Source organism: Impatiens glandulifera, chromosome 1 (genome assembly GCF_907164915.1).
Source record: "Impatiens glandulifera chromosome 1, dImpGla2.1, whole genome shotgun sequence".
In the NCBI taxonomy this organism is placed as follows: domain Eukaryota; kingdom Viridiplantae; phylum Streptophyta; class Magnoliopsida; order Ericales; family Balsaminaceae; genus Impatiens; species Impatiens glandulifera.
In genome coordinates, this window is record NC_061862.1 from 56534766 (window position 1) to 56550458 (window position 15693).

At 30.1% G+C, this 15693-nt stretch overlaps 1 protein-coding gene across 1 annotated transcript; it reads left to right on the forward strand.

Annotated features, from left to right (window-relative positions):
* The first annotated feature begins 9810 nt into the window (after window positions 1-9810).
* Window positions 9811-12474, forward strand: LOC124920976 (phosphatidylinositol transfer protein 3-like). Its single transcript, XM_047461568.1, has 6 exons — window positions 9811-9977; window positions 10050-10311; window positions 11677-11713; window positions 11791-11896; window positions 11987-12097; window positions 12219-12474. The coding sequence occupies exons 1-6, from the start codon at window positions 9831-9833 to the stop codon at window positions 12333-12335; spliced, it is 780 nt and encodes a 259-aa protein (XP_047317524.1). The 5' UTR covers window positions 9811-9830; the 3' UTR covers window positions 12336-12474.
* Window positions 12475-15693: the final 3219 nt, after the last annotated feature.

The window sequence follows — 15693 nt, forward strand, 5'->3', positions numbered from 1 at the left end:
AATATTATTATTATTATTAATTAATACAACTTATATTTATATAATTTATTTTTAAAACTAGTTTATAATTATACCATTTAATTTCAAATATTATTTTGTATAAAATTATTATTATTAATATTTTGTTTTATACATAAAATTAATATTTTTCAATTATACAAATATTTATAATAATTATTAAATATTAATTAATTTATAAATAAGTTTTATTTATATAATTATATAAGTTAAATTATAAAAATTATATATAAAATAATGTAAACCATATAATAATATTTTTATTTTAAAAATATATTTTATATGATAATTAGATATTATTATTTTTTATTAATTTTAATAATAATACAAACTACCCATAGATAAATATTAAAAACAAATTATATAAATATAAGGGTAAAATTTTACATTTTTTTATTACTTTTTTATACCACTAACCAAACACCAAATAATAAATTTATATAACTTATACTCCTAACCAAATACAAATAATCTATATAATTTATACCTTCTAATATCCTCTACAATTTATACCTCCTTATAACTTATACTATATAATTATTACCGCATACCAAACACTACCAATAATATAAAAATAATATCACATTTTTTTTTATGTGTCGTAAAGGTCATCTATTCGTATAAAGGTGGAAAATGACATATGTAATTTTTTTTCATCTCCCTGTTATTAGGTTTAAAGTTCACATACTTTCTAGTTTCTTCTTGAATGCCTATTATTAATGGTACACCGGCCAATATAGTGCGGTGCATATTTAATTTATTTGTTTCATGATTCCCACATACAAAAATCACAATTATTAAAACATACAAGTGATTCTACAATTAATATATTTACCTTTTGAATTTGTGCAATAGTGACAAGTCAGATTGCTTTGATAAAGATGTATTACCCATTGGCGTTACAAATAATATTAATTTGAGCCAATTTGATGGTGAATAGAAGTATCATTGTAACCAAGTAATGATTTTAATTATGGATGAGCAAATTACAAGCTATCAAACTTGAATGAAGTCAAAGTATTTATAATTATTTAAGTCCTAGATCTGTAATCTGTTTGATATTAATTGCAAGCATTTCATCAAGCCAAAAATAACATTGATTATTTGTACCCCATGACCAAGTGACCAACATTCTACGTTAAAAATTATTTTTTTAGTTCAAGTAAGTATTTTTTTTATAATTTTTGTTGGGTATTTGTTGGCCCAACATTGTGGCCAAATCTCTAGTAACCCGCTTATTGGACTTGACCTAATAATATAAATAGATACTACTCTCTTGGTGGGAGGTAGAGGTCAAATTCCTTTGTGGTGTTTGGATGCTAGTGAGAGGGTTGCCTCCTTTGTGTGAGATAGTGGTGCAACGAAATCGATAAACAAGAGGACTGAGCCAAACTTCAATCGCATTCACACCCAACAGTGGTATCAGAGCTAGGGTTTAGGGTTTGTAATTGGAGTTTGAGATTAGGTTGGAGGATATAAGTTATCTTCACCAATAAGCGTAGATCTGTCCTTGTTTCTTCTTTAATCCTCTTCTTTTATTCTCTGCTTCTGCTGCTACTGGAGGAAGAAGAAAGCCGCTGCCGCCTCTGGAGAAGAAGTCGTTGTTGTCTTGTTCAACCGTTGTCGGTGTTGCGTTTGTTGCGACCGTTGAGAATCAAAGTCGCCGACGTGCCGCTACTGTGCCTCTACCGTGCCGCTGCCGTGCCGCTAACGTGTCGCTGTCGTTCCGCTATCGTGTCGCTGTCGTGCCACTGTTGAGAAGACGAAGCAGCAAATCCCCGAGCGGAGTGGGTAAGTCGAAACTTTCTTTAAGTTTTGCAAGTTATCATATCTTGAACCCTCCTATTAAATTCTACCAATTGATTGTTGATTGCTTTTAATTTGTTTGATAGCATGTCTGGTGTTAATCAATATGGTATGGTTCCATTTGACGGAAAAACTGATTTTAGGGAAGTCATGCATGTGAGGGGTAGATCTCAGGGTAGGTCTAGTGCCCAAAAGTGTTATAATTGTCATGAGTCTGGTCATTCTATCAACGACTGTCCTCATCCTAAGAGATATCAGCATGTTGAAAATGCTAATGTTGCTGTTTGTGAGGGCAATATGGGTGATATTTTTATGATTAATAATCTATGTGATTATGCTAGCTTGAACTCTGTGTTATCTGATTCTTTGTGGAAATCTGATTGGCTAGTTGACTCTGGTTGTACTTTTCATTTGATTTCATTTAGAGATTTGTTTTCTAACTATAAAGAGATTGAACATGGTTTTGTGTTTATGGAAAATTCTAAAAATTGCAAGGTGTTAGGAATAGGTGATGTATGCCTAAGGTTCTCTTGTGGCTCTGTGTTTACTTTGAAGAATGTGAGGCATGTTCCTGATTTGCGTTATAATTTGTTGTCTTGTGCATCTCTTGAGAATGATGGTTTGGAGGGAAAGTGGGGGAAATGTGTTATGAAAATTTTACGTGGGTCTCTTGTTATCTTTACTGCTAAAAAGATGAACAATTTGTATGTGTGTCATGCTGAGACTGCTTGTGACTCTGTGAACTTTGTGATTGGTGATAAATCTGTTCTTTGGCATAATAGATTATGTCACATGAGTAACAAAGGTCTAGAAGTTTTGCATAAAGGTGGTCACTTTGGTAGTGATAAATTGTCCCCCATCCCCTTCTGTGAATCACGTGTGCTAGGAAAACAACATAAGGTGAGTTTTCCTATCTCCTCTTACCCAAATGTGTCTAAGTGTACTGATATCCTTGAATATTTACATGCTGATGTGTGGGGTCCTTCTAGTGTTGTTACACATGGAGGGAACCAATATTTTCTGTCCATCATTGATGATTATTCTAGAAAAGTTTGGGTGTTACTTTTAAAACATAAGTTTGATGTTTTTGAAAAATTTAAAGAGTGGAAGATTTTGATTGAGAATCAAACAGGTAAGAGAATCAAAACTCTTAGAACAGATAATGGTCTTGAATTCTGTAATAAATAGATGAATGATTTATGTGTTACCTGGGGTATTAAAAGACATAGGTCTGTGCCGTACACACCACAACAGAATGTTGTTGCTGAGAGGATGAACATGACACTTCTAGAGAGGGTGAGAGCTATGTTAGCGTCATCTGGTTTGTCTAAGAAGTTTTGGGGGATGCTTTGCATACTGCTGCTTATTTAATAAATATGTCCCCTAGTGTTCCCTTAGGAGGGAAATGTCCTGAATCTATGTTTTCAGGTAAACCTCTTGATTTGAGCAACTTGAAAGTTTTTGGTTGTGTTGGCTATGTGCATCAGAAGGTTGACAAGTTGGAGCCTAGGTCTAAGAAATGTGTGTTCTTAGGCTACCCTGAAGGGGTAAAAGGTTATAGGCTTTGGGATAGGAGTGAACCTGGGCTTAGGATTGTGATAAGTAGAGATGTTGTCTTTAATGAGAATGATTTTCCTTGCTTGTCTATGTCCCCACTCCTGTTAATGAATGCTCCAAATGAGGTGGAGCATGATAATGTGCATGATATTGATGATTTACATGATTCAAATGTTTTGTCTGATTCAAATGATTTGTTTGATGATTTGCATGACTATCAACTTGCTAGGGATAGAAGTAGAAGAACTGTTATAATGCCTTCTAGATTTAGGGATGATAATTTGAATGATTGCAATATGTCTGAATTTGCTTTTAACATGTTTAAATCACTAGACTGTAATGAGCCTAATTCTTACAAAGAAACTTTGAGGTCTAAGTTTTCTACTGAATGGATTATTGCTATGAATAATGAGATGAATTCCCTAAGAATCAATGATACTTGGAAACTTGTTCCTAAACCTCATAATTTCTCCTTAGTGGATTGCAAATGGTTGTATAAGGTGAAACAAGAGTCTGAAAAAATTAGATTCAAGTCTAGGTTAGTAGCCAAGGGATTTACTCAAAAGGAGGGAATAGATTATGCTGAAATTTTCGCTCCTGTTGTCAAATTCACTACTGTTAGAATTATGCTTGCTTTAGTTGCTCACTTTGATTGGGAATTAAAGCAAATGGATGTTACTACTACTTTCTTACATGGTGAACTTGATAAGAATATTTATATGCATCAACCTGAGGGGTTTGTTGACCCCCAGTTGCCTGATCATGTTTGTTTGTTAAAAAAAGCCTTGTATGGTTTAAAACAATCCCATAGGCAATGGAATATCAAGTTTGATAAGTGCATGCAATCTTTGATGTTTAAAAGAAGTTCTTCTGATCATTGCCTTTACTTCAAGAATATAGACTCTGTGCCTGTATTTCTTTTATTGTATGTGGATGACATGTTGATTGTTAGCCCATGTATGAAGTTTGTTATGCATGTGCAAAAATCGCTTTGTGAAAATTTTGACATGAAAGACTTAAGTGATGTTAAGAAGATTTTGGGCATGAATATCATTAGAGATAGAACAAAATTTTCTCTTGTGTTGAATCAAAGTGCATATGTTGCTAAAATTTTGAGTAAATTTTCTATGTCTGATGCTAAATCTGTGAATGTGCCTCTTGCTTCCCACTTTTTGTTAAGTAAGGATCAGTCTCCTAAGACTGAAACTGAAATAACTGAAATGAAGAATGTGTCTTATTCCAATGCAATAGGGTCTGTTATGTATCTCATGGTTAGTACTAGGCCTGATATTGCATATACAGTTAGTTGCTTGAGTAAATTTATGTCTAACCCTGGTATTCCTCATTGGAATGCTTTGAAATGGCTTTTGAGATATCTAAAAACCACTATTGATGTTGGCTTGACTTTCTCTAAGTGTTCTGTAGGTACAAAGTTGGTTGGTTATGTAGATTCCAATTATGCTAATGATAGAGATAATAGAAAGTCTACTACTTCCTATGTGTTTACTTTGTGTGGCTCTTGCATAAGTTGGAAGTCTCAACTTCAACCCATTGTTGTTTTATCTACTACAGAATCTGAGTATGTAGCTGCCACTGAAGCCTTTAAGGAAGCAATTTGACTTAGGGCTGTTTTGTCTGAAATTGATTTTCTTGACAAAAATGTGGTTGTGTTTTCTGATAGTCAATCTACTATTCAACTATGTAAAAATCCTGTTTTTCATGATAGAACTAAACATATTGATGCTAGGTTTCATTACATTCGGGATATTGTTGAAAAGGGCATTGTTAAGTTAGAGAAAATTCCTTCAGAATTTAATCCTGCTGATATGGGTACTAAGTGTCTACCTGCTGAAAAATTTATTTCGTGTCAACGGATTTTAAATTTTGACTTAGGGAAAACTCTTTGAGGTTCGTTTTTTATGGGAATGGCATGCTTTGTGATTTTGCCTTCAATCTTTGTGATTTTCCCATTCTTTGTGCTCTTGCATTTGATTTTTGTGATTTTCGAATGCTTTGTGCTCTTGCATTTGATCTTTGTGATTTTCGCATGCTTTGTGCTCTTGCGTTAGATCTTTGTGCTCTTGCGTTTGATCTTTGTGATTTTCGCATGCTTTGTGCTCTTGCATTTGATCTTTGTGATTTTCGCATGCTTTGTGCTCTTGCGTTAGATCTTTGTAATTTTCCCATGCTTTGTGCTCTTGCGTCTGATCTTTGTGATTTTCGCATGCTTTGTGCCTTTGTCCTGGTCTTTGTGACACGAGTTTACCTTGGGTATTCTCTTTATTGCCTCGGTGGTAATAAATTGGCGATGATGTGTCTTGTGATTCCGTGATTATGTTTTGCACTGTTTTGGGCCAAAGGTGGAGATTGTTGGGTATTGGTTGGCCCAACATTGTGGCACAATCTCTAGTAACCCGCTTATTGGACTTGACCTAATAATATAAATAGATACTACTCTCTTGGTGGGAGGTAGAGGTCAAATTTCTTTGTGCTGTTTGGATGCTAGTGAGAGGGTTGTCTCCTTTGTGTGAGATAGTGGTGCAACGGAATCGATAAATAAGAGGACTGAGCCAAACTTCAATCGCATTCACACCCAACAATTTTTTAGAAGACTTATATGGTTACATAGCATATCTATGGTTACAGTTTAGGTTGGCTCAAAACTCACTTCAATTTTCTTTATATATAATATTAATTTTTACGCTACAAATTATATTATATAAAAAATTAATAATTTTGTTACACTAAAAAATGTAATCAAACTCATTATTTTTTAGTTTAATTTAATATAATATTTATTTCTATTTCTCAAAAATAGACGAAAATCTATGTTGAGTTACCTGTTTTATTCATAACTTTTTCAAAACTAAATTTAAGCTCTCATAATATTTTTTACTATTCCACACCAATTTAAATTTCTGAATCCATTGTTAACTATTTGTTGAGGTACTATATAGTTATAGACTTCTAGCGATATTATTCAATTAATAAGGGAATTGCTATTTTCTTATTGTATAAATTTTGGAATTTCTACTTAAATTATATCACTTATTTTGCTCCTCTATTATTAAATAAATATGAAGTTAAATATATTTATATTTTCTTTAAATTTTTTTTTTTATTATTTTGTTAACCTTTTAAAATTATGTTTATTGAACTCTATTTTAATTTTTTATTTAATAATATTTTTTCATAAATAATAAAATTACTTTTTTTCAATAAAGAATAACAAAAATAACATAATATTTTGTATTAAAAAAATGTAATTGTATTATAAATTAAAATAATGAATATTTATTAACTATTTAGAATATCAAAATATATAGTATGATTAATTATTTTCATTTGATATTTGAATATAAATATATATATATATATATATAGAAATAATTCAAAGTTTTAAAATAATAACACATATATATAATAATTAATAGTTATAATTTTTATTGTGTAATGCTCAGTTTCCTTCTAAATAAATCACCCTTATTTTTTTATAATATGTAAATTATTTTTAAAAATTGTATTAAATATATTAGTAAGTTTAAAATGTCATGATATAGGTAACATTATAAATTAAAATAATAAAATTTATTACTATTAATTATTTTGTTTGATGTTTGAATATATATATATATATATATATATATATATATTAATAAATAATTAATAATTTTAAAAAATAGCTTATATATAGTTTATTTTAATAATTAATATATATATATATATATATATATTAAAGTAGTTATATTTTTTTTGGCTATGGTACAAGCCACGATAAAGCCTCAAAATGTAGGAGAAATGATCACCGGAGTATGATGATCATTTCACCTTTCTAACGAAGTCAAAAGGTAAAGAAACATCAAAGTTCCATCTTTCAAAGATCAAAGATGGAACTTTTCTTATCCAGTTCTTCATCGTGCGGAAAAAGACAAACTAGACCAGAACGACGTCGTTTCGGACGAAAAAACGAACGTCTGATGCTCCGTTTGCGTTCTGTCTGCATTCCGTTGCGCCTGGCTGACGACGCTGAGGCGCGCGTTAGTCGATTCGGTGCTTCACGAGCGCGCGTCTTCTTCGTTACAGCGGGCGACACAAGTGACTCTCATGCGTTTGATGAGATTTCAGCGCTCATCCAATGGCTGTAGGATCTGTTGCAACGAATCCTCATGATTTTGGCTAATCACACTTCATTTTCAGCCTAAGGACTTGTTTGAAATTGATTTTTCTTTCGTTATTTTTAACCTACAAAATATTTTTAATAAATATTTATTTTATAAATTTATTATTATTATTTTATATATTTTTTTAGGTTTAATTAATAATTTATTTGGGATATAATGGATATAACATTTATTCTAAATAATTTATTTTAATTTTTCTTAATTTTTTTAAAATTAATTTGAGATAAAATGATTATAATATTTATCAAAAAGAAATTATTTTTATTTTTTTGGCCCATCATTTTAATCAACTGAGATTTAATTTATCACAATAATTAATCCATAATTATATTTTTTTGGCCTTACTTTTAATTATTTTAATTTTATTTATTCAAAATAATTATTTTAAAATTTATAAATTGGGTAACTAAAATTTTAATTCTTAGAAATAAATATATATAAATATATATATATATATATATATATTAAAATAATTTTTTTATTTAGAAAATATATACTATTAAAAAAAGAAAAAAAAGAAGACATTCAAAAATTAAATTAATTTTTTTTAAAATTAAAAACAAAATAATAAAAATTATTCAAATTAAAAAAATATATATATTTAATTAATCGATTTAATTTTAAAATTAAATAAAGATGTATTTGATATTTAACTATTTGATCAACAATCTAAGAAAAAAATTAAATTATTAAATTCTAAATACTAAATAAATTTTAAATAATATGAACAAAAAGTAACCTATATTTTTAAATAAGTGAGATACATTCATGAAGGGAAATGAACTATAAATAAATGAGAGTCAAACCCTAAATATAATATTGTATAAGAGGGAATTTTTAAGATAAGTATTATATATTTTGTTTAATTCAAAATTATAGTATATTATATATTTTAAAAGATTTACATACATAAAAGTTGAATGGGTAGGTAATTTTTGTTTTAGGATAATAACTAAATATAATATTTTTATATATTTAATTAAATTTTAAATATTATAAAATTATTTAGGTTTGAAATAGTTAAACTCATACAAATTAGTTGGGATATCTGATACTAAGTCCTGCCCTCTCACAGAAGAGTAATAATTAAAATATTACATTTTTATCACTTCACATGAGAGGACACATAAGAAACTTGATAACCGGGATCCCAACTAATTTCAAATAATACAAAATGAAAACTTAACTCTAAATATAAACGATTTGTATTCTATAGTCAAAATTTAAATATCTTAATAACTAATTTAAAATCACCGATCACCGTTCAAAATAAATTGTGTTTCAAATTTTGATTAAAACTTATTTTTTTTATTTTTTTTTTTTTACTAAAAACTCATTTTGTTCCTCAAATCAAATTTCTCACTAAGAGGATAACCTCCATTTTGGTGTGAGTTATATCTATCTAACCAAATTTAAACATATTACGAGTTTTGTATTATAATATCATATTTTATATTTTAAAATTTATATTTTAACTAACTAGTTATTAGACACAATTCCTCTAATTCAATGTCAATATTCTTTATTGATTATAATTGTTTTTTAGGCACAAAACAAACCCACCATAAATGAGAATATATAGAGGATACAAATGAGTAATATCATCGCCATTACCTTAGTGTGTGCAACATTGTTGTTTGGAACAGAGCAGATGCGTCATCGTTTGAGAACGAAGTTGAAAAAGTCTTCTCAAGACGAAGATAGAAATTTTGTCCGTAAAAGAATTTAGAAAAATAAAAAAATTAATATACCACGTAGAAGAAGAATTTATGCATTTTCAACATAAATTAACTATTTTATAACATTTGAAATGGTTTTAAATATTTATAGAGTAATTAGAACAAAAATAAATATATAAAAAATAATTTCAAACAAAATAAATGTATAATGAGCAATTTTAAACAAAAATAAATGTATAAGAATCAATTTTATTTTATTTTTTTTAAAAGTAAAAAATATATATAAAGAGTAATTTCAAATAAAATAATAAAATAATACATAATATTATACCTATTATCTATTTTGTACTGAATTTAAGGCCAATAAACCATCCATACATACATTTAAAGATATTTACCAATTACCATGGTGTTAGAATTTGTGATATAATATTTTTTGCCCGCATATCCTGCCATAAGCATTTAATACATGTTTGAGTAATGACATATATATATATAAAACACATGGCTGGTAGTTGAACAACCAACCGATCGATTATATATAAATAAAATGTTTTAGACTACAAAGAATTATTACAATAGATCGAGAATGGAATCCACTAAGAAATTTGAAGAATTGAAGAAGTTGGAAACCAAAAACAACGAAATAAGTCCGGAAGAAGACAAGAAAATCGATCTCATGAGATCATCCTTAACCGTTCTTCAGGAACAGGAAGACAATAATATCTCTGTCAAGGCATGCACAAAATTGTTCTGTTTCTGTTTCATATTTAGCTGATCATAATTAACAAGTTATATATGTTTCCAGGAAGTGGGAGATGATTTGATGCTGAGGAGATTTCTTCGGGCACGCGATGGAGACGTAGAGAAGGCCACTTCCATGTTTGTGAAGTACCTAAGCTGGAGGAAATCGTTTGTTCCAAATGGTTCGATATCTGCTTCAGAAGTTGCAAAAGATCTCAACCAGAATAAGATGTTCATGCAAGGATTTGATAAGCAAGGCCGACCCATCACAGTTGGTTTGGCTGGTCGCCATTTCCATCTTAAAGGAGGCATCGAAGACTATAAACGTAAGTATAACACTTTTAGTAACAAGAGACTTATAATTAGCATGTTTAAAAGTGAAAATCTTTCCAACCAAGGTCCAATTAATTAAATAATCAAGGGCTAGAGAAACCTGACCCTAGTTTAAAAAAGTACATAAAGAGTTTTTGACTTTAGAGACTAACTATATTGATTTTAGAGTTATTTCTCATTTCACTTTAATATCATTCATTTAATATGGGGTCATGACTAGGTGTGTGCTACCTCCAAATAAGGGAATTCTTCTCTTTACTTTTTTGGGTGCATTTAATGGGGGTGATGGTGGATCCTTAGGTTAACTTTTAAAAATAAATTTAAATTTGACCTCCTAAGTATACAAACAAAGGTAATTAGTGAATACAAGGACTAAAAAGAATAAACTTCTTTTATATATATATTATTTTAATAAATATAATATTTAATAAGAAGAAGTCTAACTTCTTTATTCATATTACTTTTTTTTTTTATATATTTAAAGCAATTTCATTTATATAATAATAAAAAAAATAGTATTTAACAAATTATTTTTTTATATATGTTAATTAAAAACAATTTACAAAATTTAATATTATAAGTTATTATATGACCAACTATATTCTTATTATCCTAAAATTTGATTGTGGATTAATTCGATTATTTGAATAGATAATATATTTTATTATAATATATTAATATTCATTTTGGTTATATGAAAATAATATTTTCGACAAATCTAATGTTTTTTGGGTTCAGATTTGAATGTTAAAAATTTGGAGAAAATCTCATTCTATTAAACAGAAGACTGCATCTTTTAATTTCAGACAAACTCATTTATTTTGATGAACTTTTAATTAAAAAAGTACCTATATAGGATTTTTTTTATATTTATTTTGTAGCTGGTTATCATTTTTTTAACAGTTTAAAATGATAAATATCACACTTCTTAAATTTTAACCATCCCCACGTTCCTTGTACCTTTATATGGACCACTACCTTAATTAAACCTCCAATGTGGACTCATGTTCTATATTATTGTTTTTATGATTGTGATTTAAAAATAAAAAATAAAAAAAGTTCTTGATTCTTTAGACAATGGTAGTTTGCACTTCTATTTCACTATCACAAATGTAAAACATATATTTTTTGTTGTTATTTTACGCTTCTCTTATAAGATAATCCAAGTTACGTTTTCAAGAAAATAAAAATCATAATCCTATTAGTGCTAATTAAGTTTGTTTTGATCAAAAGTAAACAATTTACTTTAATTTATTTTAATGATCAAGTCTCTATTGGCCATGTGACTTCTGCATTTTAATTTAACTAAAATTTTATAATTTTAAAACAGAAATTTGTAATGTGTTTCATCTTTACAGGTTATGTGGTTTATTTTCTGGACAAAGTAATTTCCAGGTATATGCATTTGCATTCCTATTATTCAATAACACTCTATTTGAAAGTTATGAATTAATGCAATTTCAATCTCACAGGATGCCTTCAGGACAAGAGAAATTTGTATTTATAGGCGATCTTGATGGATGGGGGTATGCTAACATCGATATCCGTGCATGCTTGGGAGCTCTTACGGTTCTTCAGGTTCAACCGATCGAACAAAAAAATCAACAACCATATTCAAATTATTTCTTGGCAATCATATTAAAATAAGCGTAATTTTAATTGTCGCAGGATTTCTATCCGGAACGACTAGGAAAATTATTTATTGTCAACGCGCCTTATATATTTATGATGGTGTGGAAGATGATTACCCCGTTTATCGACAATAACACCAAGAAGAAGGTAACATAACATATATTTTTGTACAAATAAATTTAAGTAAAATATTTATTAATAGAATAACAATAATTTTTATGGTATGAATTTTCTCCTACAAGTAAAAATAAGAATGTGATAATTGCAGATAATATTTGTGGAGAAGAAGGACATAAAAGCAACTTTGCTAGAAGATATTGAAGAGAACCAACTTCCAGATGTGTATGGTGGAAAACTTTCATTAGTATCCATCCAAGATGCTTAACCTAGATCTCACCCATTTCTTCATCTCATCATAACTAAGGCTTTTGGATTGTGTCTTGTCCTAAAATCTAAGTTATTTTCTTTCAATAAAACTCGTATATAATCAAATTAAATATTTGTATTCTAATACTTTTTACTATTTGTGTTGATCAATCACTACTAATTTAATTGTATCTCTATTCAATTACAAAAAATGGTTATGTTTGGCAACTTCAAGAAAATAGGTCAAGGAATTCATCTCGATCCAGTAGTATTTAGGTGGATGATTATCGATGGAGAACACTCTGATATAATAGAGTATTAGGTGAATGATTTGTTGAGGTGTAATAGAGTATTAGGTGAATGATTTGTTGAGGTGTCCATGGTCATTGCGTGCGGGTTTTAAATTTTGGGTAAACAGGTCAGAGTTTTCAGTTATTAAAACGTGTTAGAGTATAAATACATTTTTTAGTATTTTTCTCATAACACAGTAAGGTCGAGAGATAGTGAACAGATCTAGGGTTTTCTAGTTTCCTTCTTGTTATTTGGTTGATCTAGAGAGAAAGATTGGGGGAGCTTTTGATTGTGGAGTATTTCAATCATTCCTAGTGTAATTACTTCTTTCATTTGAGAGAAGATCACTTAAGTTTCTACTATTGATATTTCTTTGATTTAGTAAAACTTATCTCTCCCGTAGACGTATATTGATTTTGATCGAATCACGTATATTGTATTGTCATTTATTTTGTGATATTTCAGTTTTTGGTAAATTTGTTGTTCGTCATAGATGATTTAGAAACTGATTTGTTACAGGTTTGATTTCTAAGAAGATCCGTAGTTTTGCTGTTGCAAAACCCAACAGTGGTATCATAGCAGTATTGATTGATTATCTATTTTAACATTAGAGCAGAGTGCTTTGCTGGTTACCTAGCGAAATTCAAAGAGGAGATCAACTGGTTTCTTTGTTGGGGTATTTGTCAGTTGTTAAGGAAATAATAATGGAGAATCTAGACCTGATATGGTGAGTCTGAATGGTACAAACTACAAGCAATAGAAATTGATGATTATCAATCTATTAGTTTTAGATGATTTAAATGAAGCAATTGAAAATGCGAGTGTTAGACTTGAGAGTACAAAAGAAGTTGATTGAAAAAAGACAGATAGAAAGGCGTGTAACTTTATTCGTTCTTGGGTTAGGGTAAATGTTGTGCACCATTTTGAGAACGAGACTACGTCGTATGGTGTGTGGAGAAAACTTGAAGAACTCTACGCTGAGAGGTCGGCAGGGAATAAAGCAACACTAATACGAAGGCTGGTGAATTTGAAGTACATTAATAATAAATCAATTGTTGAGCACTTGAATGAATTTCAATATATTTTGAATCAGCTGAGTAGTATGAAGATAAACTTTGATGATGAGGTACAAACACTTTTACTTTGCCTACAAGTTGGAAGACACTTATTATTACTCTCAGCAACTCAGCACCAAATGGCAAAGTCAACATGACATTTGTCACCAATTCCTTACTTGATGATGAGAATCAAAAGGAGGATAAACCCTCTAAGTCTGATATGTTGGTGACTGATAGAGGAAGATCAAAGAATAATATAAGTGGTTCGAGTAGGGGCAAGTCTAGAAGTAAGTCTAGAGCTTCAAAGAAAGATGGTGCTTTTCATTACTTTGGAAAAATGGGTCATTGGAAAAATGAGTATTGGAAATTTAAAAATGATAAAGCAAAGGGTACGGTGAAACCTAGAGAAAAGAAAGAATATAGTGCAAATACATCTGATTATGCTTGAGATGGTGAACTGACATATGCTTATAACTGTCAAGACTCCATTGATAGTAATGAGAAGTTGGTGAAAGATGATGGTAGTTGTGATGCTGATGCGGTACAATATAAAAGTCTGGTTGGAAGTTTGTTATACCTTACGACTACAAGACCCGATATCATGTATGCTACGGGTTTATTATCTCGGTTTATGCATCGACCAAGCAAATTTCATCTTGGAGTTACAAAGAGAGTGTTGCGATACATTAAAGGGACTATGGAGTATGGTCTCATCTTTGAAAGAAATGATAGTGAAGATATTGAGTTGTTTGAGTTTTGTGATAGCGATTGGGCTGGAAGCATGGATGACATGAAGAGTACATTTGGGTATTGTTATTCACTCGGTTTATGTATTTTTTCATGGGCGTCGAAGAAGCAAGAGAGAATTGCACATTCCTCCGCCGAAGCCGAATACGTATCGGCAAACGAAGCAACCAAACAAGTGGTTTGGTTAAGGAAGATTTTAGAAGACATGGGGAAGAAACAAGATATGGCTACGGTTCTCTTTTGCGATAGCAAATCGACAATTGCTATGTCGAAAAATGCGGTATTTTATAGTCGAACAAAACACATCAACCTCAAACATCACTATATTCGTGAAGTAGTGGATGATGAAGAAGTGATGATCAAGCACGTAAAGATCGGAGATCAACTTACAGATATCTTCACTAAAACACATCCTTTGAACAAATTCGTCTACTTATGAGATTTGTTAGGCATGACCAACAAAACATTAAAGGGAGTGTTGAAATTAATGTTTTTAATTAAAATTAATGTTTTTAATTAATTATGGTATTGATTAGGATAATATGGGAGATTATAAGTTACGTTATTTAATTCTAAGATAGTGAAAAAAATTTATCTTGATTTTATATTTACTTTGTAATGGGATGATTGAATAACAGAAGAAAATAATAATATTTCATTCCCTTTTGTAACTTTCCTTCCTTATTTTTTCTCTTCAGCCCAACACTCATTCCATAGTAGTCCACACAAAGGTTACTTTCAGTCCTACAAAGCTAGTGATTATGATGAGATTCTGCTAGGGTCTAAAATCAAAGCCTCGGTCCTAGAATAAATTCCAGCAACCTTTCTCGACACCCGGTCTCGGTCCTATGGTGCACATGGGCCAGATTTCTGTTTTGTTGTTTTATTATTTTGTTTTGCTTTCCTTTTCTACTTTACAAACCGAATTCTGTTATTTTCTAGTTATTGTTGTAACCGAATATTTTGGGGCAAGACATCACCTATATAAGGCTGATCTCTTTTCCCCAAGGACCCATGAATAGAATAATGAAGATATGAACTTCAGCCCTATTCGTCTATTATTATTTACTATGGACTGTTTGGTGTAGACCAACGATATTTCTCTTCGCACCTTGGTTCTTCTATCCCCTCCCCCCCCCCAAATTCTCTATCGAAAACCTTCCGCTGCCCTTTGATTGTAGAATTTCCACCGGTCTTATAGATCAAGAACTTGATTCTTGAACCCAAAACACACCTTACGAAACAAGTCGTAATAGATTCGCATGGGTAATAGTGGTGTGT